Source organism: Macaca mulatta, chromosome 1, assembly GCF_049350105.2.
Source record: "Macaca mulatta isolate MMU2019108-1 chromosome 1, T2T-MMU8v2.0, whole genome shotgun sequence".
In the NCBI taxonomy this organism is placed as follows: domain Eukaryota; kingdom Metazoa; phylum Chordata; class Mammalia; order Primates; family Cercopithecidae; genus Macaca; species Macaca mulatta.
Window position 1 is genome coordinate 12,537,671 of NC_133406.1, and position 25,243 is coordinate 12,562,913.

Sequence of the window (25,243 nt, forward strand, 5' to 3'; positions counted from 1 at the left end):
ATTTAACTTGCTGATACAGGTTTGATTTTAATCACTTAAAGCAGAAGAGTGCTTTGATCTCAGTTGCTAATGATGATGGACTAATCTTAAGAACAGAGGCCTTGAGTGGTGATTTGCATGGGAACAAAACAGATGTTTGCATTACCTCTGCCTGCTTGGTGGGTCTCTTAGTTGGTGTACACTTTCTGATACTGCCTGCCTTATGACTCCCTGAAGTCTAATCCTGACCTTACTTTGTTGCCCATAAATACCTTTCAAATTGAATGCATCTTGCCTCTTCCTTAAGCTTTCTGTAGGAGTCTGTAGACTCGGATTCGCCCTAAGTTCAAATACACAGAAATCAGCTGTCTTGGGCTTGGCATCAGGTTAATTTCAGCACCATTTCCTTGTTCTGCTTTGGTTTTTTTGCCTTAATTTCTGTGCTGTGCTCAGATGTCGTGCTAATTATTTGGTAAAGCTTGCAGCTAATAGAGCCACATGTTTATTGTGATAAAGAAAATGATGTAAGTCAACATCAGTCCTCCCAGTGATGGGATATGATAGCGCACTGGTTATGAGCGTGATCACTGGGGAAGGAGGTGTGTCTTCGATAAATTAGTGTCTTCGGGTGATTTAACGGCTGCATAACTAATCCCAGAGGACCCCTTAGAGTTGATGTAATACCTGTAGAAAAAGCAGTGCACAGCGATAGAGCACAGAAGAGTCGAAGCTCAAGAGAACAGGGAACATACTGGTCTGTTTGACCACTAAGTGTATATGCCAGCTCCTTGCACAGTTTTGCCAAAAAAAAATCTGTGCTCAATACATGTTAGCTACTGTATTCTAGTAGGTACTCCATAAATACTTGTTGAATGGGATTCTTGAAGAGTCAGCCAAAGTAGGAGAGACGGCAGAGTGGCTTTAACTGGTTGTAAGTGTTGCTGCCCCCAGTTTCCCCATTCAGTGCTAGACACTGCCATACTTCATGGCAAGGACTGAGAACACCCAGCAGGACCGAAGGGCACACAAGCTCATTTTAACAATATAAACAATAGAATGACAGTGAGATGCGATTTGGCAAGGCCAGTATCATAGAAGCCATTCTGTATTTCGGTTTTTGTAGCAGCTGTGCAGGTAGGCTACCAGCTCCTTACTTCCACTAAGTGGATGTCTCCATTAATTTCCAGCGTGTCAATACTGCTGAGCTCTTTAAATCTGTGTTTGTACTCCAGGCTGTGTACACCATTTACTGCAACCTTGAATTCTCTAACATCACAATAAATTATCATCTGAAAGGAAAGGAAACATGCCATTAGTGGTTCCCCTTAGTTTAAAATTTTGTGTGTGTTACACACTAACAGGGTGTCAGAATAAACCATTTGATTTCTTTATACGTAGAAAAGTCCTAGCCTGCTGCTGCTGACTTCCTTCTGTGACTTCCAAGACCCTAATCTAACGAAAGTGTCCCTGGTGGTGGCACTGTCTGCCTCATCCCACCCAGGGAAGTGACCTGGATGTGTCTGGAGCCTCACACCATCCCCAGGGCCTGCGGCCTTCCTTTCCTCAACAGCCCCTCTCCCTCGGCCGCATCCTGCCCCTTGCTCCTGGAAAGCTGGAGTGCTGCCCCTCCTCACTGATGCTGGGGACTCTCCTAAAGCAGGAAAACTCCTAATGTGGTCGCTCTAGTTCACTGAGATGCTGTTTCCAGCTAGTAGCCTGGAACCAAGGGACTTGGATCCTGTCTTTTCTGCCTCAAACGCTAGGATCGTGAACAAGCCAGACAATTAATACGAAATTTCAGCAGCTTAAGGCACTTGGTAGGGTTTTTACAGCTGCTTGGTGATCCTGATTCCATAAGCTCAGCACATCTTAGCCTCAGTGTGTTTGTCCAAAGCCATCAAAGCTGGGTATCCCATGAGTGCGAAGTGCTGTGCATTCCGGTAGATTCATTCAGATTCATCAGCAGTGTCTGCCCTTCACAGTCATCTGTGCCCAAAACTCAAAACAATGAAAAACCAAAAAAACAACCAGCCTTTTACATCACCTTTACACCTCAACTTTACACTGCTGGCGCCACGCTGCTAGTGCCAGGCTGGGTTTCCACGCACACTGAGAAGGCCTCTGGGAGGCCCTGCACTGAGCTCTCCCTGTGCTCCTGGCCCCCCATGAAGGCTTCAGAAGAAGGAGGGGCAGCTCAGCCTTGCTGCCAACCCGGCCCCACCCCCAGAGGCCAGAATGAAGCACAAAACCTGAATCTGCAAAGCGGCAAGTTGAGGGTTTTCGTTCTTTTGACAGGAGCCGTGGAAAGGGCTGCCAAGGAAAATCAGGAGGGAGGAAGTTTCAGCTCAAGTCCTGCACTCTGATAACAGAGCTGGCCAATGAAGCTTCTGTGGCTACAGAGGATTGGGGAAATAGATGTAACCTGAGATTCTGTCCCCACAAGAATGGTGGAAATCCCAGTTCCAACCAGGTAGAAGGGACCCTGGATATATTTAACAAAATCTCAAGAAAACACAAAACACACAGCCTCATGCTATCGCTCAGAAGGAAAACCAAGTTGGCAGCAGAGGGAGTCAATTAGTCACCTGTACTGTATCAGAGCAAGTACAAAGCCAGTGAATTACAAGCAAGTGGCAAAGAAATGACATGCCTCTGGGTGAGCAGACTACTGCAAATGAAAAGAAGGCACATCCTTTGCAAGACCCCCAGCCTAGAAGAAGACAGAACAACAGAATCCCTCACAACCATCTGATGCTGCCGAACAGCTGGGAGGAACATGGATTCCATCCAGAGGAAGAGCCCACGGATGAAATTACAATACTGAATGAGATTGTTTTTAAAACACTGTAGATACAACTAAAGTGTGTTTGAAACAGCAAGAAGATTTAAAATGACAGTGATGGTATAATGGAAAGACCTGAGATAATCTCAGTGCAAGCATAGCTAAAAGGCAAGAGATGGAAGCCCCTGGAAAGGACCGATCAGTACAGAAAATCGTCAACAGTGATCAACATGAGGATAATTACTGTTCCTGAATTAGAAAATTAAATGGAAAAGATGATTGTTCAAAAGCATACAACATCCATCTATTCATTCCTTCAGCCAGCCATGCTTTTCACTGTCTCTGCAAAAAAAATGGCCTGGAACATGGTTCATCTAATCCTAATGGCACGATTTCAATCACGAAGTTGGAGATAGTTTCATCTTAGTATCTTTCAGCATTACTTGAATGTATCATTATTGTCCTTTTTTATATTAATATAGTAAATCCAAACTTGGGGCCGAGATAGGTCCAAAACAAGTTACATCATTGGTTTCCTGTCACCCACCACAAGGCTCAACTTCCTTCTAGAGCGCTCACCTCTGTTTCCCTCCAGCGAACCCCACGTCACCCTTTACGCCTTGACTCTTGCCAAGCCAGCAACCCTGTGCTGCCCTTCCCACTCTAAGGACTTGTTCAGATCAAGCCCTACATCTAGAAAAGCCAACCTTCAGCCTTCCACATCCTTCCCAGCTTTCTGAATTCCAAACCAATATCCACAATTTCCAGGGAACCCTCCATGATTAGCCCACATCTGTCTACGCTCCACATACCAGGGCGCTGCATTAGACTGGAACTTAGGAATAAATAACGCATGTCACATTGCTATCTATTCCGCCTGATACTCATGCTTTTAGTAACGGGTTTTGATGAGTCCTCAAGAACCCACATGGTCCAGAGGATGTGGCAGTTTAAAATGCTGTAGAGTTATAACCTAAACCAATGACCCTAAGTGACTGTGTGAGGCAGTGGCACCTGAGCTGGTGAGTGAGGCTGGCCAACCACCCGGCATCCGCATCGCAAGGAGACGATTCTCTGCTCAGCATCCCAAAAACATATTTTGGGAAAGGTATGTGTTACAATAGTCACCTATTTGGGGACTCGGGACTACATGCCTTTTAGCTCCAAGGGACTGATGTATTTTTCCTTGAATACATACAAACAAGACTAACTCCTTAGGAGAAAGGACTGCCACCTGAAACCATCTACCCTGATGGGAGGTGATGGCCAGTGCAAGCAAGCAGTTTTAGGGTCTCCACGTCCTCATGTCCGCTTCTGCAATTAAATGTGTGACTCCAGTCCTGAGACAAGCTTCCTGGTTACATTCCTATCAATATGGGGCTACACAGGAATTTTAATATGATGACAAATGTCAATTCCAGTGCACATAATTTGACACTCTACTGGCTTTGCTATTTATACTGATTGCCCACATTATAAAATGGGGCAAATTACAATCTCCAAGTAAACAAAAAACATACACGACCTCCACATACTGAGTTAGGACTTGATTTAAATGGACCACTTATCCTACTCCTGCTCCCAGGATGCTTGGTGCTGTCCCATTTTCAAAAACTGTAACCTCACCTCAAAGTACATCCCAGGACTAAATGGGAAAGAGGTAATATTTCTCTCTTCTTCTCCCCAGGACTCCTGAAGAAAAGAATTTCTTATAAATGCTTTAATATTCAGGCGTGGGTTCAAGTGTAGAGCGATATCCTTTGATTTTCCTGCTAGTAGGTCAACATTAAAGCTTTTGAGAAAGGAAAAAAAAACAAAACAACAAACCTTAATTAACCAAGTAGGACAGAGTAGTGGCAGTTTCAGCAATGTTAATGGCCAGGCTTGAACTATGACCCTAACTCTGTGAAACGTGTCCACATGGACATGGGAATGCAGATGAAGTTGAAATTTTAAACTCAGTATTCCACTAATTTGTTACTTGTAAAATAAAAAAAAAAATTTAAAACCCTTGAAAATGAGCGTTGAGGTTGAGATGTGGCTGGACAGAAATTGAAGGTTTAACACCAGTTAAACCAAATGACTACTTCAGGCCACAGGAGCCTGGGATCCTCTCAAGCAGGTATTCTCTTTTCATCATGTACCCGTGTTCCTTCCTTCCTTGAAAGTATGCCACTTTCTAGGAAATAGCTCTAATTTCAAGCTTTCAGAAGGCTGGACATCTCTGGAAAAAGTTGTTAAAGCAGAAATTTTCTAAATCATATGACAATAGGGGCCCTAAAAAATGTTGCCTGGGCCGGACGCGGTGGCTCACACCTGTAATCCCAGCACTTTGGGAGGCCAAAGTGGGCGGATCACTTGAGGTCAGGCGTTCGAGATCAGCCTGGCCAACATGGTGAAACCCTGTCTCTACTAAAAATACAAAAGTTCAAAAACTAGCTGGGCGTGGTGGTGCGCCTGTAATCCCAGGTACTCCAGAGGCTGAGGTAGGAGAATCGCTTGAACACCCAGGGGGCGGAGGTTGTGGTGTGCTGGGATTGCGACACTGCACTCCAGTCTGGATGACACAGTGAGGCTCGATCTCAAAAAAAAAAAAAAAAGAAAAAACAATGTTGCCTGATCTTACGGGGCTGCCCTGGAGTTCTCCAAGGCAAGGGTAGGCCTCGTGGACAAAAATGCTACTCTCTCGTCTGGCCAGAAAAAGGTGACGTCAGAACACTGGGCTTTAGTCTTGGCTCTGCCGCCAACTAGCTGTTAGCAATCTAACCTCCTGCTTGAATCATCTCACCTTGGAAATGAAGATTCTGACACTAGCCCTAATTCTAGCTCATAAGACCGCTCACGGGTGGAAGGCGTAACAGGCACGGAGGTATCTGCACTGTGACTGCTACCCAAGGATACTGACCTTTTGGCATTTGTATTCACTTCTCCTTTAACGACGACAGTTCGTCCAGGGCCCATGGGGGTGTTCAACCTTGCAGCAAATGGCAGGCTCTGAAAAGAAGCCACAGTTAGGACAAAGAGGTCTGCAGAAAGTGATCTCCAGGGAAAACTCGTGTCCAAAGAACACTAGAGAATGTTTCAGAGCCATGACCCTGTAAATCCCAGGAGGGGAGACAGTCTGCCTTGGTCCCAGCTGGGTCTCCTGCAGCAGCACTGTCCCCAGCTCGAGGCACGCACTCACTGATTTATTTTAGACAATGAAATGAGTGACAGGGTGGGACCCGATGCCCTCTGTATGAGTGAAACACCCCAGGAAGGCCCCTGTGCCTGGGGTCTGAGGCAGCACTGTGTTCTGCTTGCAGGGGAAGCAGCCAAGCTGGGAGGCGCTGAGGAAATACACAGGAATGGCTCAGAGGCAGGCCTGGTTGACGCTCGAATCTGTCCAGGGACAGCACACAAATGCAGTGGGGGCTGCTTTGGGCTTCTACTGTGGATACAGGTTACTTGTAACAGCTCATTACAACTTAATTTTTATATAGAGTTAAGAAAATTGGGGGCTCTTCAAACCTTTGACACATAGTTCATAGGTGGTATTTTGGTGCAAGTCAAACTGTGATTGACAGTCGAATCTTTGCTCTTGGTGTAGACAGTTCTGGGTACGATTTTAGAAATGTCTCCTCTATTACTAGGCTGTAGGGAAACAGTTCTACAGTAAGGAATGGAATGAATGAAGCTGCCCTCCAAGGTTTAAACTGTTCATTTTCTATGCAATTTTATAAAATATTCCACATGAAATAACCCAGGCAAAAATACTCACAAGCTGGGGCGTGCCAGACTTTGGAACCTATTGGAAAAGAAACAAAACACAAGAACGTGAGAAGGGGAAGAATTATAGTTTATAATATGAAGCCTTGGTTGTGCTGAGCTGAGCCTGGCCGGAGCCGGGGACGTTCCTGCTCCACTCTGGTGTGACCTCCAGGCAGCTGGTGCTTTATGATGGGATGGGATGGTGTGAAGGGCTACACAGGTTGAGAAGACAGTCTGATATCCCTGTTCATTGAGTCCTTTATCCTCCACCATAAATTAATAATTTTTCATAGAACTATATGAAATTTTTTTTAAGAGATAGGGTCTTATTCTGTCACCCACACTGGGGTGCAGTGGCTCAATCATGGCTCACTGCAGCCTCAACCTCCTGGGCTCAAGTCATCCTCCTACCTCAGCCTCCCAAAGCTGGGATCACTGCCATGCGCCACCATGCCCGGATAATTTAATTTTTTGTAGAGATGGGGTTCTCCCTATGTGGCCCAGGCTGATCTCAAACTCCTAGGCTCAAGCAATCCTCCACCTCAGCCTCCCAAAGTGCTGGGATTACAGGCCTGAGCCACCACATTTACCCAGGACTACATGAACTTCAAACGTGTCTTAGTTGTCCTTTCCAAGGTGCCCCCAGAATGCTGAGATTCTATTCTGTCTGTGAGTTGTGAACGTGCCAGTCAGTAAGACCTCACTTTCTCCATTAATAACGGCGTGTTTTTACATTGCAGTTATTCTCCCAGGGGTTGAAGATGCACGTGGAAGTTCATTTGCCAGTGCACTGGCTGATGTTCAATATTCGGAAATACCCCAGAACAGTACTATTCAGCAGTTAAGAGTGAGAGAGTTCTTTTTACATAAGAACAGTGAGTGGCAGTTACATAAACTGACTGGTGAAGCGTCAGCAAAAACTTATTGAGTGCCTGGCACCACAAGTATGGATCTCAATTTTCAAATGATTACTTGCGTTCTAAAAGCATAATTTTCAAAAACCCAGCCTTCTTGCCACTTCATTTATATGAGAGCTAAAACAACATTTTTGAACCAGTGGCTCATTAAAAGATTTAGTATTTACCTTTTCTCTACTTATCTCTGTCAGTTCCAGACCAGATGCTTGGGTACTCTGTAAATCCTGAGAAAATAAAGATTAATTTGTAACATCCAGTAGAAAATATTTTCTATATATAATCTGTTTGACATATCAAAAAATTATAAATGGTACTAAAAATATGCTTGAAAACTATGATCCAAAAATACACTTAACACTGGGGTCCTTTCCGGCCCCCATCAGATTGGCAAACATTACACAGAGTAAGAGGTAATGTCAACAAGAAGGTGGGAAGATGGCAGCTGAGAATGCAAATTGTTTTTATCCTCGTGAAGAAGGGTGAGTTAGTATCTATCAAAATGTTCAATGCAAATACAGTCACGTGTTGCTTAACCAAGGGGGTACATTCTTTTTTTTTTTTTTTTTTTTTTAGACAGAGTGTCGCTGGAGTACAGTGGCACGATCTTGGCTCACTGCAAGCTCCGCCTCCTGGGCCCACGCCATTCTCCTGCCTCAGCCTCCCGAGTAGCTGGGACTACAGGCACCCGCCACCACGCCCGGCTAAATTTTTGTATTTTTCGTAGAGACGGGGTTTCACCATGTTAGCCAGGATGGTCTCGATCTCCTGACCTCGTGATCCGCCCTCCTTGGCCTCCCAAAGTGCTGGGATTACAGGTGTGAGCCACTGTGCCTGGCCGAAGGGGGTACGTTCTGAGAAATGTGTCCTTAGGTGATTTTTGTCATCGTGCGAACATCACAGAATATTACTTAACAACCTTAGATGGTACTGCCTACTACACACCTAGGCTGTAGGGTGTGGCCTGTTGCTCCTGGACAGTGAATCTGTACAGCATGCACTGTACTGAATTCTGTAGGCAACCAGAGCGGGATAGTAAGTATTTGTGCATATAAACTTATCTAAACATAGAAAAGGTACAGTAAAAATACAGTATGACAAGCTTATGGGACCACTGTTGTATGTGCAGTTCATCATTGAACTGTCCTTATGCAACACATGACTGTGCTCTTTGACTCAGACACTCCCAGTCTAGGAAACTCTCTTATGGAAATAGTCCATTTTACACCCATGCAAAGGCAATAGCCACTACCCAGCTAAAAACAATGTGTGTTTTGCTAAAACCACACGAGATTTGAGATCCTACAGACAATGAAGCGCTGGCTGATAAAAACCCTTCTGCTAGTGTGAATAGTTCACTTCCAAAAAATTAATACTGCAATCAGGGAGAGCCGTCCTTTTTATGTCAATAGAAGTGTTATTTGAAGACTTTTTCTACCATCTCATCAAAAACCATCCTCATAAAAGACCCCAAGCTGTGGCAGGTCACTCACCGAGCTGAATCTAAAACCAATGGAGTGAATATTCACTTTGCCATAAATGCCCAGAGTGTCTATTTTCTCTGTGCCGATCCTGTGGCCATAGAGCAGAGTATGTTTTCCATTTACAGCCACCTAGGAAGATACAGAAGACAACCCCCCCCAAAAAAAGAAGTTAATAAATTAACTTCTTATCCAAATGTTTCCTTGCATCCAATTTTATACCCTTTCCCACAGGTCTCCACACACATCTGACCACACTGTAACCAAAAGCACCCAAAACACTAGCAGTGCTTCTGAACTTCGAGTTCCTGATCTGATTAAGCACCAGGAACTGTCTCTCCCCAGACAAACACGCAGTCACAAATCCAGGTGCGTGTGCCTCTGTGAGCCTCTGCACACATGTGAGACATCTGGGTTCGAAGGTCTCCTGGAAGCCCAGGCACAGGTGCCCTGGAGGTCGTGCACCCAGGTTAAAGATCAAAATCTGTTGACTTTGCTAAATAAAACTAATATGGACAAGTTACTCAACATATTTTTAAGATTCGGTTTTCATATTCTGAAGTAGGAACAATCTCTACCTCAACAGACTACAGTAGCAAGATGACGAGAAAGTAGCTTCCGCAGGTCCTCAGCACTCTACGTTGCTCCTCCTCCCTCCCTCTCAAATGCCAGGTACCAGGTTAGGTTATAGGCAGAAAACGCAAGCAGCATACAATACAGTCTCTGACTCAAGGAGCTTCAAATCCCATTGTGGGGGCAAAATAAACACATCAAGCCAAAGCACAACTGTTAAAAAATGGTTAAAAAGAATGATACAGACACGGCTGGAAAGGCCAGAGAAGGGAGAGGTGAATGGAGTTTGGGAGATTCAGAAAGATTTTTGGGCGGGAGCGGTATCCTAAAGATCAGAAAGGATCTGTGCCAAAGACATGTGGGTCTGTTCTCACACTGGTACAAACCTCTACCCTGGGAAAGCTCCACAGGCCGGAGTGCCAGCCGGTGTAAGAGCCTCTAGGACCAAATTCAACCGTACACATACACGCTAGGTATAAGACACTCCATGAAGCCAGAGATGGAAGTGACATCAAGGATTTCTAGGATCTCCTCTGGATCTAAACTCTCGATCCTACAGAACTATCTTGTGGCAAGACTTGAATTTATAAAACCCTTCTGATTTCTATGCTAGGATTGCCCTTGTTAGCTCTTCGGATGGTGGCGGTTATATTATAACTTACCCTCCCATCATTAACATAATACTGTGTCAATTCAGAACTCAGCCCTGCTAGGAGAAACAGGATCTAATAAAAAGATCTGGTCACAATGGACCATATTTCTGCACGGCAACAACTGGCTGGAGAGTAGTGGTGCCACACCTCACATTTAGGTGCCTTCCTGGTCCTTTTATGGAGAAAAACTACAAAGCCAAACAAACCATGTCTCAGGTGTAGGAAATAGAAGGCCGGGCTCACAAACGTGAAAAGCGCCCCTGTGCAGTCCCGCTCGCTCATGAGGACTCAACCTGGTCCTCTCCAAAACCTACCTGGAATTTGTCCTTCAGCACCATAATCACGATCTCAAAAGACTTCTCTCTTTTGAAAGGCGTGTCATAGGTGATCTCTTCCCGTCCCCATTTTTCTTTTATCAAAGTATTGCAAACAATGCAGCCGGCCCTTTTGAAACGAGGATTGAAATGAAAGGCCACGTCGGCGCGAGGTTTCACGCTGCTGCCATACTGCAGATCCACCTGGAATCTATGAGGGAAGACACAGGGGCCCCAAGAGTGCTCAGAAAGGAAAGCTCCCGTGAACGGCCCAGCAGGCACTACACTCCAGGCCCAGTGACCGGACTGACGGATCCCTCCTCGTTCATTCACTATGAGGCCGAAAGAGCTGGCTGCCTAATCTTCTTCTCTGTCTTCCTCAGTAACACAGCCCCCGAGTTTGAAATGGGTCTGAATCTGCCCAGAATAAAAACCTACCTTTCCCAGCCTTCCTTGCAGCTAGGCCTGCCTGTGCAGCTAAAGCTCTGCTGATAAGATGGAAGTGAAGGGCTCAGGGAAGACTACTGGAAACTGCCTTCAAAGTCAGCAAGCACTTGCCTTTTGTTCATCTCTGCTTCCCCGCAAACACCATGTGCACCCATCCAGCTACCCAAAGCACAGAGGTGAGGGCTGGAAATCTAGCTGCCAAGGATAACGGGAAAAGGGACCTCACCTCACCCTCAAGATAGCAGAGTGGTGAGCTGGAAGGAGTCTCCTTCTCTAACGACTTGAAGGAGTTGACTGAAAGGCCTGGGCTGTCTCCTTGAGACTTAATTTTCACATCTCACTTAAACCACTGCTCTTCAGGTGTTAGGTACACAGAGCCAAGCCCAACACTAACGATACCACAGCTTGCATCCAAAGCAAGTATTCAGTAAAACCATCTGAACTGGATCTTCTGTGATGCTGTGGGAATGTCAGACTACAACTAGACTATCCCTGTCATCTGACCACAATTCCTTTCTTTAATGACATACCTAATTCTTTTTTTCTTTTTCTTTTTCTTTTTTTTTTTGTCACCCAGTCTGGAGTGCAGTGGCTTGATCACAGCTCACTGCAACCTCAAACTCCTGGGATCAAGTGATCCTCCTACCTCAGCCCCCTGAGTAGCTGGAACTACAGGCGCACACCACTATGCCCAGTTAATTTTTAAAAAAAAATTTTTTTTTTTAACAGATGGGAGGGTCTCACTATGTTGCCCAGGCTGGTCTCAAACTCCTGGCCTCTAACAGTCCTCCCGCCTTGGCCTCCCAAAGTGCTGGAAAAGCATGTGTAAGTCACCACATCCAGCTGATAGTTCTAATTTTTTATACTGAAATCAGACTTACAGCAATGAAATAAATCCCAATAACCTTTATTTAGTCATTCATTCCACGCTCCTCAGCACCTTGGCCAGGGATGCTGACGAAAGCAAATTAGGCCTCAAAGTATCAAATGGTCTCTCCCACATTACTCTTTGTTATCGTTCCACAATCACAAAAACACAGCTTATTCATGCTCCTTCCTTCAGCACAATGATTTTACCTGTCTGCATCACTAGGAACATGCCCACGTATTACAATCAAAGTTCCAGGATCCAACTGATCAGGAATGGTGCCAACATACGGGATTACCTAAGAAAAAAAAATTTAACAAATGTACGTTTACATAAACAACATTACTTTCTAAGCAATTACAATCCAAACTCATTATTGATAGAGAAAAACTACGTTTTTTAAGGCTGCACATAAATCTGCTCAGAATCCAGCATTTTCCAAGTCATCTTTCCTATTCAAACAGCTATAAAAAGGAACCGCATGGCCAGGATATTTGCAATAGCTGCAAACCACTATGTCTCTTTGGAAAGAGACACAAGATATGAAATATTATTCACAGTAGTTTGTATCTGGCTGAGAGTTTGTGAAGCAAAACTTCTGCTTAATATGATAATTATAATAGAAAAAAAAAAAAAAAAACCAGTTGTTGCAATGCCATGTCTACTCATTCCTTTTCCCACTGTTCCACTGCTGATCCCAACAGAAAGTTCAAGGCCACACTAGGCCCAAAAGCCAATGCTGATGGAGACGATGACAAGCACTCACTGCCTCTGAAGGAAGCTCCAAGTTAAGCCACACCCCCACACCTGGGATTCCAGGGCCTGCTCTTCTCCGCTGGACTCCCAGACTGCAACCCAGACTGCACTGTGAGAAACCAGAGAACTGCATGATCATGAGGATGAGTGGGTGCCTGTGGGTCTTCAAGACACGGCATCCACCTACCTTGCACCAGTCCAGTCTGCAGGCGTGGGCTCTTACAGTTGGCCCCACCCAGTATTCAGGTCTCAACCTGCACCGTCACTGCCCAGAACCCAGCCCTTTTCTTCTGGGACCTGCCACACTACCAGATCTTGTCATTCCCCTTCCCCAGAGATGACCACAATGTCCTCCCAGTCCACTGGCTGGGGACCTGTGCTGTGTGGCTGCCTCTCCTGCATCACAGCCATCTGCCTCCATCTGGAGCATCTGACCAGGATGCGCAGCCCACACACCGTTACGCCTCACACCAAGCTCACCCAAATTATGATGTGCACAGTAAAACCTACCCAAGGTACTTCTGATTGTCAAGAAATAAGAAATAAAATAAGACGGGCCACAGAAAAGTGATTATCAATTGGTAGCTCCTAAACTGAAATCGACTTCAGGCACAGCCTCCTCTGTGGAGCCCTCTTCAAGCTCCCTCGGTGACTGAGGCAGCCCCTCTCAGAGGCTTCGTGAGAGCGCTTTGGATTCTGTTTGTTTGCGTGTCGGTTTGCCTAGACTGTGGGCTGCAGGGGACAGGACTGGCTCATCACCTTTACCTCCCCAGGAGAGAGGTCCAGAGACGATCGGTAATTGCATAGTGAATGAACGAACTCTCACCTGTCTGAAAAGTGGGCTCTGGCAGGCCTCATACCTATAGAGGAGAGGCAACAAAGCAGCTGCTGAACTGCAAGCTGAGCCCACAAGCTCCCTGTTGCCTTAGGCAATAAGATGGGAAATTATGGAAGCCAGTTATCTATTTGCTGTCATAGCAATTGCTAGGAGTAGGGTGGAAGGCCCATGACATCAGAGAACAAAAAATACAACAGAGAGTGTACACTGGGGCTACAGCTGCACATCAGGGTAGCTGATTTTGTGTGTAGAGAATGGGGAAGGACCTACATCCCTACCTTGATCTTTTGGGTCACAGCTGGTTCCAAAAATATATAGCAGCATGTTTCATAGCGTTAATCTCTTAATAAAACGAGAGGTTTTTATAACTTCAAATTTCATGTTAAAATTATATTTATGCGAAATATGTAATAACACAAATTTTAGTAATTAAGTGAGAAAGTAATCTATAAAGGCATATATAGTATGATTTCAACTAAATAAATACGAGCATTAAAAAGAAAACCTTGCTAATTAATCACATCGTATCCTGTATCAAAATACCCCATATACCCCATAAATAGATATACCTACTACATACTCAAAAAAATTCAAAATTAAAAAAAGAAAAACACTAAAGAAGTCAGCCAAAAATGATAACAATAGTTTTCATGGGGGAGGATGGGATTTTAATTTTTTTCTTTATATACTTTCTTACTTTGCAGATGTCTATAATAAGCATCGATATTTTTACTTTTTTTTTTTTTTTTTTTTTGAGACGGAGTCTAGCTCTGTCGCCCAGGCTGGAGTGCAGTGGCCGGATCTCAGCTCACTGCAAGCTCTGCCTCCCAGGTTCATGCCATTCTCCTGCCTCAGCCTCCCGAGTAGCTGGGACTACAGGCGCCTGCCACCTCGCCCGGCTAGTTTTTTGTATTTTTTAGTAGAGACGGGGTTTCACCGTGTCAGCCAGGATGGTCTCGCTCTCCTGACCTCGTGATCCACCCGTCTCGGCCTCCCAAAGTGCTAGGATTACAGGCTTGAGCCACCGCGCCCAGCAAGCATCGACATTTTTATAACCACAAAAATATTTTTAATTATATGTTTAATTTTAGAGCTGGAAAGAGCTTTTTGAGACAAAACAATCTATTCCCATCACTTGTTTTTTTTTTTTTTAAGACAGAGTCTTAAAAAAAAAAAACCCCAGGCTAGAGTGCAGTGGCATGATCTCAGCTCACTGCAACCTCCACCTCCCGGGTTCAAGCCATTCTCCTGCCTCAGCCTTCCAAGTAGCTGGGATGCCCAGCTAATTTTTTGTATTTTTAGTAGAGACGGGGTTTTGCCATGTTGCTGGGCTGGTCTCCAACTCCTGGGCTCAAAGTGATTCTCCCAAAGTGCTGGGGTTGCTTTGGGAGGTAATGAGCTTCTGGATGCAAGGCTCTCTATTAGGCAGACTGCAGCTAGAAAGAAGCGTAAGAGTCAGACACCCAGGAAACATAATTAGAGCGAAAATGTGATACTCTGTTTGGCTGCTGAAAATTGGTATCCCCTTCCATATCTGGAAAATCCCCTACCTTATGAACATAAGACCTCATCTAGACTGCAACAAGGTAAGAGCAGGGGACAAAACTGCCAATTAGAATTTCCAGCTCAGATTTTAAGTAAGAACCAGTGACAAGAAGCAGCCACAATGATGCAGTATTCACTCTGGCAAGGGGGCAGCAGCTGTATTTGGGGTTGGAGAAAGTTACATCCAGGGTCAGAGGCAGCTATATCCAGGGTCAGAGGGAGCTACATCCGGGGTCAGAGGCAGCTACATCCAGGGTCAGAGGGGGCTACATCCGGGGTCAGAGGGGGCTACATCTGGGGCCAGAGGGAGCTACATCCAGGGTCAGAGGGGGCTACATCTGGGGCCAGAGACAGCAGTGGCATTGGTAAAGTAGCAGAGACACAGTACCATCTGTGTCCAGTGGTGACAACAGACGCCTCTTCATGGGAACGGTCCTATAGCATGCTTGTATATCTGTGGCTACCTATTCTCCCAGCCGCACTATCATTTAGCAAATTCCTTTTCTGCTTAAAGAGTTGGCTTCTGTTGCTTGTAACTACAAACTCTGACCAATTCAACATCTTTAAAAAAAAAATGGGGTCCAGGCATGGTGGCTCACACCTGTAATCCCAGCATTTTGGGAGGTGGCGGATCACTTGAGGTTGGGAGTTGAAGACCAGCCTGACCAACATGGAGAAACCCCGTCTCTACTAAAAATACAAAATTAGCTGGGCGTGGTGGCCCATGACTGTAATCCCAGCTACTCAGGAGACTGAGGCAGGAGAATCACTTGAACGCGGGAGGCAGAGGCTGCAGTGAACTGAGATCAGGCCATTGCACTCCAACCTGGGCAACAAGAGCAAAACTCTGCCTCAAAAAAAAAAAAAAAGAGGGGGTTTAGAGTAACAACCAATTCTGTTTCATTTCTAAATAATTTCTTAACCAGCTAGCATTTAATCATACCTTAAGAACTCTATAAACAACAAGAAAAATAAAATATATAGGTAGATAATGAACTGCCAAACAAGGAATTTCACTGACAGCATTCCTGGTATGAAGTAAAGATACTGTCTTCCAAATTCTTCATTCAAATTCAATAGAAAGAAAAGGAAGCAGCCAGGCACGGTAGCTCACGCCTCTAATCCTAGCACTTTGGGAGGCCAAGGCGGGCGGACTGCCTGAGCTCAGGAGTTCGAGACCAGCCTGGGCAACATGGTGAAACCCTGTCTCTACTAAAACACAAAATAACAATTAGCTGGGCGTGGCGGTGTGCACCTGTAGTCCCAGCTACTCGGGAGGCTGAGGCAGGAGAATTGCTAGAACCCAAGAGGCGGAGGTGGCAGTGAGATGAGATCGCACCACTGTACTCCAGCCTGGGCAACAGAGCAAGCCTCCGTCTCTTAAAAAAATAAATAAAGAAAAGGGAAAAAAAAAAAAAAAAAACAGAAAAGGAAGCCTGCCTGCTTGCCTTCCTTCCTTCCTCCCACCCTCCCTCCCTCCCTCCTTCCTTCCCTCCCCTCCTCCTCCTCTTTCTTTCTTTCCTTTCTTTCTTTCTTTTCTCTCTCTCTCTTCTCTCTCTCTTTCTTTCTGATGAAGTATCGCTCTGTTGCCTAGGCTGCAGTGCACTTGTATAATCTCAGCTCACTGCAACCTCCACCTCCCAAGTTCAAGCAATTCTCCTGCCTCAACCTCCCATGTAGCTGGGATTACAGGCCCCCGCCACCATGCCTGGCTAATTTTTGTATTTTTAGTAGAGACACGGTTTCACTATGTTAGGCTGGTCTCGACTCCTGACCTCAAGTGATCCTCCCGCCTCGGCTTCCCAAAGTGCTGGGATTACAGGCGTGAGTCACCGAGCCCGGCCTCTGAGTTTTTATTTTTATTTTTGAGCTTGGTTCTTGCTCTGTCACCCAGACTGGAGCACAGAGTCCACACTCACTACTCACTGCAGCCTCAACCTCCTGGGCTCAAGCAATCCTCCCACCTCAGCCTTCCTCGTAGGACTACAGATGTGCACCACAATGCCCAGCTAATTTTTGTATTTTTATAGAGAGACAAGGTCTCACTATGTTGCTCAAACTGGTCTTGAACTCCTGGGCTCAAGTGATCCACTAGCCTTGGCCTCCCACAGTACTGGAATTACAGGCGTGAGCCTCTGGACCCAGCCTTAGAGCCTGACTAAGTCTTGGAATTCTATCAGTTGAACTAGTCAAAGAAATATACTAAATAGGGGAAAAAATACATAGGCCAGTCACAATATTTACTTCATCTTTTCCAAGAAAACTTAATGTGGACAGTTGGTCTAACACCAATGTGGACCAAAATATTAGAAATAGGCCAGGCATGGCGGCTCATGCCTGTAATACCAACACTTTGGGAGGCCAAGGCAGGAGGAGTGCTTGACCAGACTGAGAAACATGGCAAAACTCTGTCTCTACCGGAAAAAAATACAAAAATTAGCCAGGCATGGTGGTGCATGCCTGTAGTCCCAGCTATTTGTGAGGCTGAGCCCAGGAGGTGGAGGTTGCAGTGGGGTAAGATTGCACCACTCCACTCCAGCCTGGGTGACAGAGCGAGCCTCTGTCTTAAAAAAAAAAAAAAAAAAAAAAAAAAATTGGAAAGACTAATGAAATAAAAATTAAAAAGTGGTGATGTGTTTATAATGCCTAATAAAGAATACTGACACTCAATAAATATTTACTCATTAAACCTATCAGTAACAAAATAACCATGATTCAAGAAAACAGGTTTTGTGTGTGTGTGTGTGTTTTGTTTGTTTGTTTGTTTGGAGATAGAGTCTCACTCTGTCACCCAGGCTGGAGTGCAGTGGCACCATCTTGGCTCACTGCAACCTCCGCCTCCGCCTCCCAGATTCTCCTGCCTCAGCCTCCCGAGTAGCTGGGACTACAGGAGGCCACCACCACGCCTCGCTAATTTTTTATTTTTTAGTAGAAATACAAAAAATAATTTTGTATTTATTTTCACCATTTTGGCCAGGCTGATCTTGAACTCCTGACCTCATGATCCACCTGCCTCAGCCTCCCAAAGTGTTGGGATTACAGGTGTGAGCCACCGCGCCTGGCTGAAAACAGTTTTCCTAAGTCTAGCTTATAAAATATACTAATTGATTAAATAACTAAGTTGGCCAGGCACGGTGCCTCACGCCTGTAATCCCAGCACTTTTGGAGGCCAAGATGGGCAGATCACCTGAGGTCAGAAGTTTGAGACCAGCCTGGCCAACATGGTGAAACCTTGTATCTACTAAAAACACAAAAATTATCTGGGCATGGTAGCCGGTGCCTGTAGTCCCGGCTACTCAGGAGGCTCAGGCACTAGAATTGCTTGAACCCAGGAAGCAGAAATTGCAGTGAACCGAGATTCCGTCATTTCACTCCAGCCTGGGCAAACAGAGGGAAACTACGTCTCAAAAAAAAATCCTTTTAAATTAATTGAATAAATAAAATTATTTACAGCCTTTTTTTGTGGAACATTGAAAGGGCAACTAGCTACAAATGAAAGAAATTCAGTGCAATACGGGCCCTTAATACTATAAATATTTTACAGTAGTGAAATTTAAAGACAGAGCAAAATGTTTTTGCCATTCAGTTCAGTCTTTCTACCTCTAACTTTCCTACTCTTTTGTGAGAACTGATTAAAAAATAGAGAAATTTAAAAAGAAAGAAAAAAAAGCTATTTGCCAAAAATATCTCCCTTGGAAACGCATTATCCTCAGAACAGCATCCAGACCATGCCACAGGAGCCAAGGCATTTTCTGCCCTGGAGCAGAACTTGACTTCTCCAGATCCCCTTCCTCAGGAAATGAAGTCTACTTATTTTTGTTCCACCTCAATAGTTGAGAGTACTGACCGCAGAAACTACAGGAATCATCAGTATGAGAGAATCAAGATATGCAGGTATTGTGTCTATGAAAGTATCTTCTTTTCTGTGTGAAGGGCAGAATTGAACAGTGTAACCTTCATCCATTCTCCCAGCTTGAGCCAAAATGAAACTTCAGATACCCCCGGCAGGCAGCCTAGTTTGTTGTTGTTTTTTAAAGATCTTTGCAGGAAATCAGTTTACAACCTTGAGATGTTTTTCACTCTAACATGCACAAAGTCATCTTAAATGTCTCACTAGCTTCCATTTCAGGAAGTCATCTTTTTAAAACTTACTGCCACTGTACGGCTATTTCTCCTAAAACTGACTTTGCTTGATACAGCAGTGATACCTCATTCTTACACAATGACATTAAAACTTAGGGAAAAAGGAATTACAGCTATAAAGTAAATGACAAAAACTTGAACCCACACACACTAACAAAACTGGTTTAGGGCCTTATTTCAAGGATTCTCGCCCTTCCTTTTGCCCAAGAATCTTCTAGGGGGTTTACTAAAAAAGTGGCTGTCCTTTCCCAGACCTCAATTCAGGAGTCAGCTTCAAATAAGTGGAAACTAGACATTCCTAAAGATTCTCACCACCACATAAAACTAAAACAAGCTCTTTACTGCTTAGGATTACAGGGCAATTTCCAGCAATTACAGTCATTCAGGGGTTCTAGGACCAGCCTGAACTGCACGAGACCCTTTACTACTTCTCACTCTCCGTCTCCCCACTGGCTTTTGACATTTTCCCTGCTCAAGTGCCAAGCAGTATTTGAAAGGCTGAGGGAAAGATCGGGACACTAACTTCTCATGGACAGCTCTAATTAAAAAAGAAAATGAAAAACTTGTAGAGTAAGAAATCCATTTGCCTTTAAAAACTAAAATTTATGATTAGCTGAGCCTCCTCCCATTACCAAAAGTTGGCATTCCCTCCACTCTACCCAGACGTTCCCTGTTTATAACACTGTTTCATCACGTCATATTGCCATCGTGACTTCTTCCTCCACTAGAGGACGACAGCTGTTTTGTAGTCAGCGCCCACCACCATCCCTATTACATAGTAGGTGCTTTAAATATGTTCGCTGGCTTTTATTTTTGCCCTGTCTCCCAATGGATAATTAATATTGTATTGGATCTGCTCTCAATCCTGGCATAGGTAAAACGTTGTTTTCTAGAACTCAGTTACCGGGTTATAGATGATATTCTGTAGGTTGTTTAATGACAACATCATCCTTTTCCAGCTTCTTGTTGGAGTCTCTTCTGTGTATGACCTGAGATTTTAGGCCAGTTTCATTTAAAGGTTACCTGGATTGAAACTGAGGCACTGGCCCTGTGTAAAGTAAAAACAGAGGAAAAGAAAAGTAAGCATGCAGCATTTTTCTTCATATCCTATTTTAAAATTTAAATTATACATTATGTTACTGATATTTACCAAATAATAGAATGTTATTACAATCAAAGATCTGCCTCCCATTCTTACCAGTGTGCTCATATACTAAACAATTTTGGATTGTGAGTGTAGGAAATACTGACTTAGAAAATACATCAGTAGAAAATTTCTAACATGGAATTTATTATTAAAAATACTAAAATAGGCCAGGCATGGTGGCTCACGCCTGTAATCCCAGCACTTTGGGAGGCCAAGGCGGGTGGATCACCTGAGGTCAGGAGTTCGAGACCAGCCTGAACAATATGGTGAAATCCCATCTCTACTAAAAATACAAAAATTAGCCAGATGTGGTGGCATGCACCTGCAGTCCCAGCTACTCAGGAGGCTGAGACAGGAGAATTGCTTAAACCTGGGAGGTGGAGGTTGAAGTGAGTCAAGATCGTGCCACTGCACTCCAGCCTGGGCAACAGAACGAGGCTCCATCTCAAAAAAACAAACTAATTAATTAATGGCCATTACTAATCAAACAGTCCTGTACAATTATCAGAGGTATTCATTTCACTTTTCATTTCCATAAAAGGACAATAATTACAGTATTCACATCATTGGTTTGTTCTGAGGATTGAGTTAATAAAATAGTGAAAGAGTAAGTGCTATGTTAGCTATTATTATTGTGAATAAAAAGAATTGCTCTTCTTCCTCCAATTTAAACAAATCAAGGTGTGGAAATCCAATAATTTTAATACTATTAAGATACAATTTTCTCTGCTGCTTTAAAAAAAAAAATCACAGGGCAGGGGAGTGTTGGAAAGCATTAGCCACATTTTTTAAGATAAAAGCACCCATGGACACTACATTTAATAACTCTAGGAAAAACTCGATGACTTTAAGCAGAACTAAAGGGGAAACGAAACTAGAGCTTCCTGTATTTTACTTCCAGCAATTGTCATTATACCGCACACCAACAATACACACCGATCAAATCTATTACTTTTTCTTTATTAAGAAAAAAACTGTACCCCTCTTGGTTTACCACCTAAATATAACCCCAGTCTATGTCATTAACTTAATTCGTTAGTCAAAACCTCAAAACTCTGGCTCCGTGACTCAATACAGGAAGCAAGAACAAGAGCAAAAAGAATGGATGCCGAGTTGCCATACACATGTGTGATAACCAGCGAGTGACCCAATTTAAATCATCGGCTTGCATTAAATCACGCAACCCCTGAAGTATCCCCAGGGACAGGTCCCGCCAGCATGACCACTTCGTATGCATCACAAGAAGCCATCACTTAAGTTTCACGTACGGTCAAAGGAAGTCACATGACTTGCCCTTTGTAATGTTTAATACTGCAGTCAAATGACTCGGCATCCTAAAGCGCGTGTTAGAGGGAGGGAAAGCAATGTCACTACAAATTCCGGGACGGAAGCTTCCCCAGATTCCTCCACTTGAAGGTGGCTCTAGGCCTCAGGTTAGGAGGGAACAGGGTAGAAAGCAGCACAGGTGCGGTGGATTTGCAGCGAGGAGACACCCCAGGACAAACAGCCTGACTCCAGCCAGGGATGTACAAGAAAGGCCGCGACTCCTGATAACCCCTTATGCCCCGGAGCAACCTCGCCTGCAGAGGCAGCGTCCCCGCCACCCAGCCCCGGCTCTGCCGCGGTGAGGACCTGCGGGTTGGGGTGGACTGGACACTGTCCCACCCATCAAATTGTGATTTAGGAGGCGTGACATCCGAATGCCATCCTCCACTGGCGAGGCCCTCAGAGCAGCCACTCCCCTAGCGACTGTCCCAGTGGCCGGGGGTCGCGCTACTCACCCAAGGACTGGTGTTTCAGGCGCTCCACGGAGCAAGTTGTTTGTCAGCCGCTAGGTGCCGTCCGGTTCCCGGCTGGGGCGTCCGTGGGCGGCTACGGGAAGCGACAGGAGTCAGTCCTCGTTCACTTCCTGGCTCTCCCGCTGTGGTCTCCCCACCCTACCCGCGCTGCGCCGTCTGTGTATGGAGCGTCCCTGGCGGCTCTGCTGGATTTTGGACAGGGACCCGCCACTGATCGCCACCCAGCTCGGCCTCCTGCACAGCCTCTGGGGCCTTGGACCGCGACTGGCTTGCTGTGGGAGAGCACAGAAGATAAGGACAAAGAATGTGTCCTGGGTGGATCTGGCTGCCTTTGCCCCGAAGGCGGAGTGGGTGGAAGGTGGTAGGAAAATGGGAAGGAAAGAAGAGAAAGGCTTTCTCTTCCGCAGCAAGTGGGCCAACGTCCACTTGGCTGTTCCAGGCCTCCAGGTCTAGGAGGGCGCTCAGGGCTGGGACTTTCCGGGACCCGGGGTGATCACCGCACAGGCCCCGCCTGCCTGGACCCAGCGCTGGCCTTCCCGGGGCGCCCAGGTCCACGGGGTCAATGCCAGGGTTTTCTCAGCTTCCTCGTCTGCCTCGGAACGGAGTCCAGACAGTGCCAGAAGAGACCTGAAGGCACTGCTTTTTGAAGGTACACACCTCTGGATGTAGGCGAAACTGGGGGAAGGGTTCAGTACCTTGGACTGTGCCCAGCTCAAAGCGCCCCATCCGTTAGTGATAACATGGACTCGCAGCCACTCCGCGTCACTCGCTAGTTACCCTGCGCGTGGGTGTTTTCTCCAAATTGGACACTTAGGGAACAGTTTAAGCAGTATGGAGCACAATTCTGTGCGTATTAGATGCTCCGTAAATACCCAACTTCTCAGGGCTCTACACTGATAGTTTGACCTATTGGCTGTAAACACACCAGCCAGAAATATAAATAAAGTTTGAAACAAAGTCATGTCAGCCACTTGGAATGGCTTGCTGCTTATTGTTTGTTTTGTGTTAGGGACCTCAAAGTTCTCATCTTCTCTACTTAACTTTTATCCACATTTGTTTGGAAAGATATATTTTAGTGTCACCAACATGGGCTTTCTCCTCCTTGGCTTTTGTTTTCATTATTTTTTATTTTAATCGAGGAATTCATTACAAGTCCCATAACTGGGAACTCATGTTCTGATTCACTGTTGCTTTTCTCTCCTCCTTACCCATTTTCCAAGTTAGATACACTTCTCAAGATCCAATTTGAATAAGTGAATTTACCCTTGACATACACTGCCTTGGATTTATAGTTATCTTCTGGTGTGTGTCGTGTGTTTTATCTGTCCAACTCGACTGTAGTTTGAGAATGAACTTGTCTTATACATTCCCCAGTGCATAGTGTAATGCTTTGCATAAAATAGATATCAATGTTAGGTTGAAGTGTTAGATTATTGATAAAGTCAGGAGCAACTGAATATCTTCACAATTCTGCCTGAGTCTCCCCCGCCCCCACCCCCTTTGAGACAGGGTTTCTCTCAAGTGATCCTCCCACCTCAGCCTCAGGAGTAGCTGGGACTACAGACACACACCACTATGCCCAGCTAATTTAAAAAATTTTTTTTTGTAGAGACGGGGTCCACTATGTTGCCCAGGCTGGTCACAAACTCCTGGGCTCACAGTATCTTCCTGCCTTGGCCTCCCACAATGCTGAAATTACAGACGTGAGTCACCAAGCTGGGCCCTGAGTCTACCTAGTACTTCTCCTTTACAAAGCTAAAATAAGTTGAAATAAGTACACATAAATGCTGTGTTTCTTTCGTAAGTCATATTTAGGCACAAATGGGGCTGAGTAAAAGGGCCAGAGAGTGAACAAAGAAAATCTGGATTAAAATGTTCATAAATCCTAAGAACTTATTCCTAGAAATATCTCCCTCATTTGGCACTGTTGTTCAACTAGCCCAGTGTGTAATTTTAAATAAGCAAATATTCACTGAATGCCTATCATGGCCAGGCACAGCAGTAAAGAATACTAGCATGCAAAGGACCTCATGGGCCCTTCTAGATAGAGTCCCACATCTCTTACATTATTACTGCAGTACCCAAATTGGTCTCCCTATTTTCGCCCTTGCCCCTCTGCAATTCAGTCTCAACACAGCAGCCAGAGAAATCATGATAAAACGTAATTCAGATCATGTTAATCCCTTACTAAAAACTACTTTTTTTTGGTTTTTTTTTTTGACAGTCTCACTCTGTCGCCCAGGTTGGAGTGGAGTGCAGTGTTGCGGTCTCAGCTCGCTGCAGCCTCCGCCTCCCACGTTCAAGTGATTCATGTGCCTTAGCCTCCTGAGTAGCTGGGACTACAAGTGTGCACCACCATGCCCAGCTAAGTTTTGTATTTTTAGTAGGGATGAGGTTTCACTATGTTGCCCAGGTTCGTCTCAAACTCCTGACCTCAAGTGATCTGCCCGCCTCGGCCTCCTGTAACCTGGGATTGCAGGTGTGAGCCACCACTTCCGGCCAATGGTCTACTAATTTTTGCTCATTCTTTGAGTAAAGATCCAGTTACTACAGGAACACTTCATGATCTGCCCCAATCCTCACACACTGTGACTTTATCTCCAAATATTTGCCTTCTCGCTTTTTCTGCAGCAGACACACCTACTTTGCTATTCTCCTAGCAGGCCTGTCACACTCCCATCCTAAAATCTTTACTCAATATTTCCTTTTCCCTTTTCAAGTCTACTCAGGTGTCAATTTTCAGTGGGGCCCTTCCTGACCACCAATATTTAAAATTGCAAACACTGTCCCAAAACACACTCATACACACTCCCTATCAACTCTTCCTTGCTCTATTTCTGGCTAACATTTGTCATGCTAATATACTATATAAGGTACCTTTTTATTTTATGTTACTTCGCCCATCATAAGACTATAAACTCCATGAGGGCAGGGCATTTTGATTGTTCTTGTTTCAAGGAAGCTTACACTCTAGTTGAGGACACATATAGTGATGTGTTTTAGAGAAGATTAAATTGGGAGCACCTGAGTGGCAACCTTAGTTGGGTGACAAGGAAATTTTCTCAGAGGAGGCAAAGTTTAAGCAGCTGGTGAGTGAAAGAAAGGAAACAGCCATATGAAGATGGTGCGCAAGAGCATTCCCGCCTTAGTGACCAGCTACTGCAAAGTCCCTGAGGGTCTTGAGAATGCATTAAATGTGTTCAGGAAACAAAGGCCACCAACCAGCATGGCTGAAGCAGGAGGGGAGAATGATA

At 45.0% G+C, this 25,243-nt stretch overlaps 1 protein-coding gene across 4 annotated transcripts; it reads right to left on the reverse strand.

Moving 5' to 3' along the window:
- Nucleotide 1: 1 nt before the first annotated feature.
- On the reverse strand, nt 2-22,023 carry LGALS8 (galectin 8). 4 transcript variants are annotated; one of them, XM_028844041.2, is made up of 11 exons: nt 21,972-22,023; nt 19,948-20,091; nt 11,971-12,059; nt 10,447-10,576; nt 8,919-9,038; nt 7,596-7,652; nt 6,522-6,548; nt 6,272-6,394; nt 5,667-5,755; nt 4,388-4,553; nt 2-1,268 (listed from the first exon to the last, which is right to left on the reverse strand). In XM_028844041.2, exons 2-11 carry the CDS (start codon nt 19,990-19,992, stop codon nt 1,119-1,121), a joined length of 996 nt encoding a protein of 331 aa, XP_028699874.1. In that variant the 5' UTR covers nt 19,993-20,091; nt 21,972-22,023; the 3' UTR covers nt 2-1,118.
- Between the last annotated feature and the right edge of the window lie 3,220 nt (nt 22,024-25,243).

Excerpts from the sequence above, each read along its gene's own strand:
- LGALS8 (XM_015126509.3), bottom strand. The coding sequence starts at position 19,992 with ATGATGTTGTCATTAAACAACCTACAGAATATCATCTATAACCCG. Across the intron at positions 6,549-7,595 it reads CAGAGATAAGTAGAGAAAAG|GTTCCAAAGTCTGGCACGCC; the intron begins GTAAATACTAAA and ends CTTTTCCAATAG. Across the intron at positions 6,395-6,521 it reads AGTCTGGCACGCCCCAGCTT|CCTAGTAATAGAGGAGACAT; the intron begins GTGAGTATTTTT and ends GTTTCCCTACAG.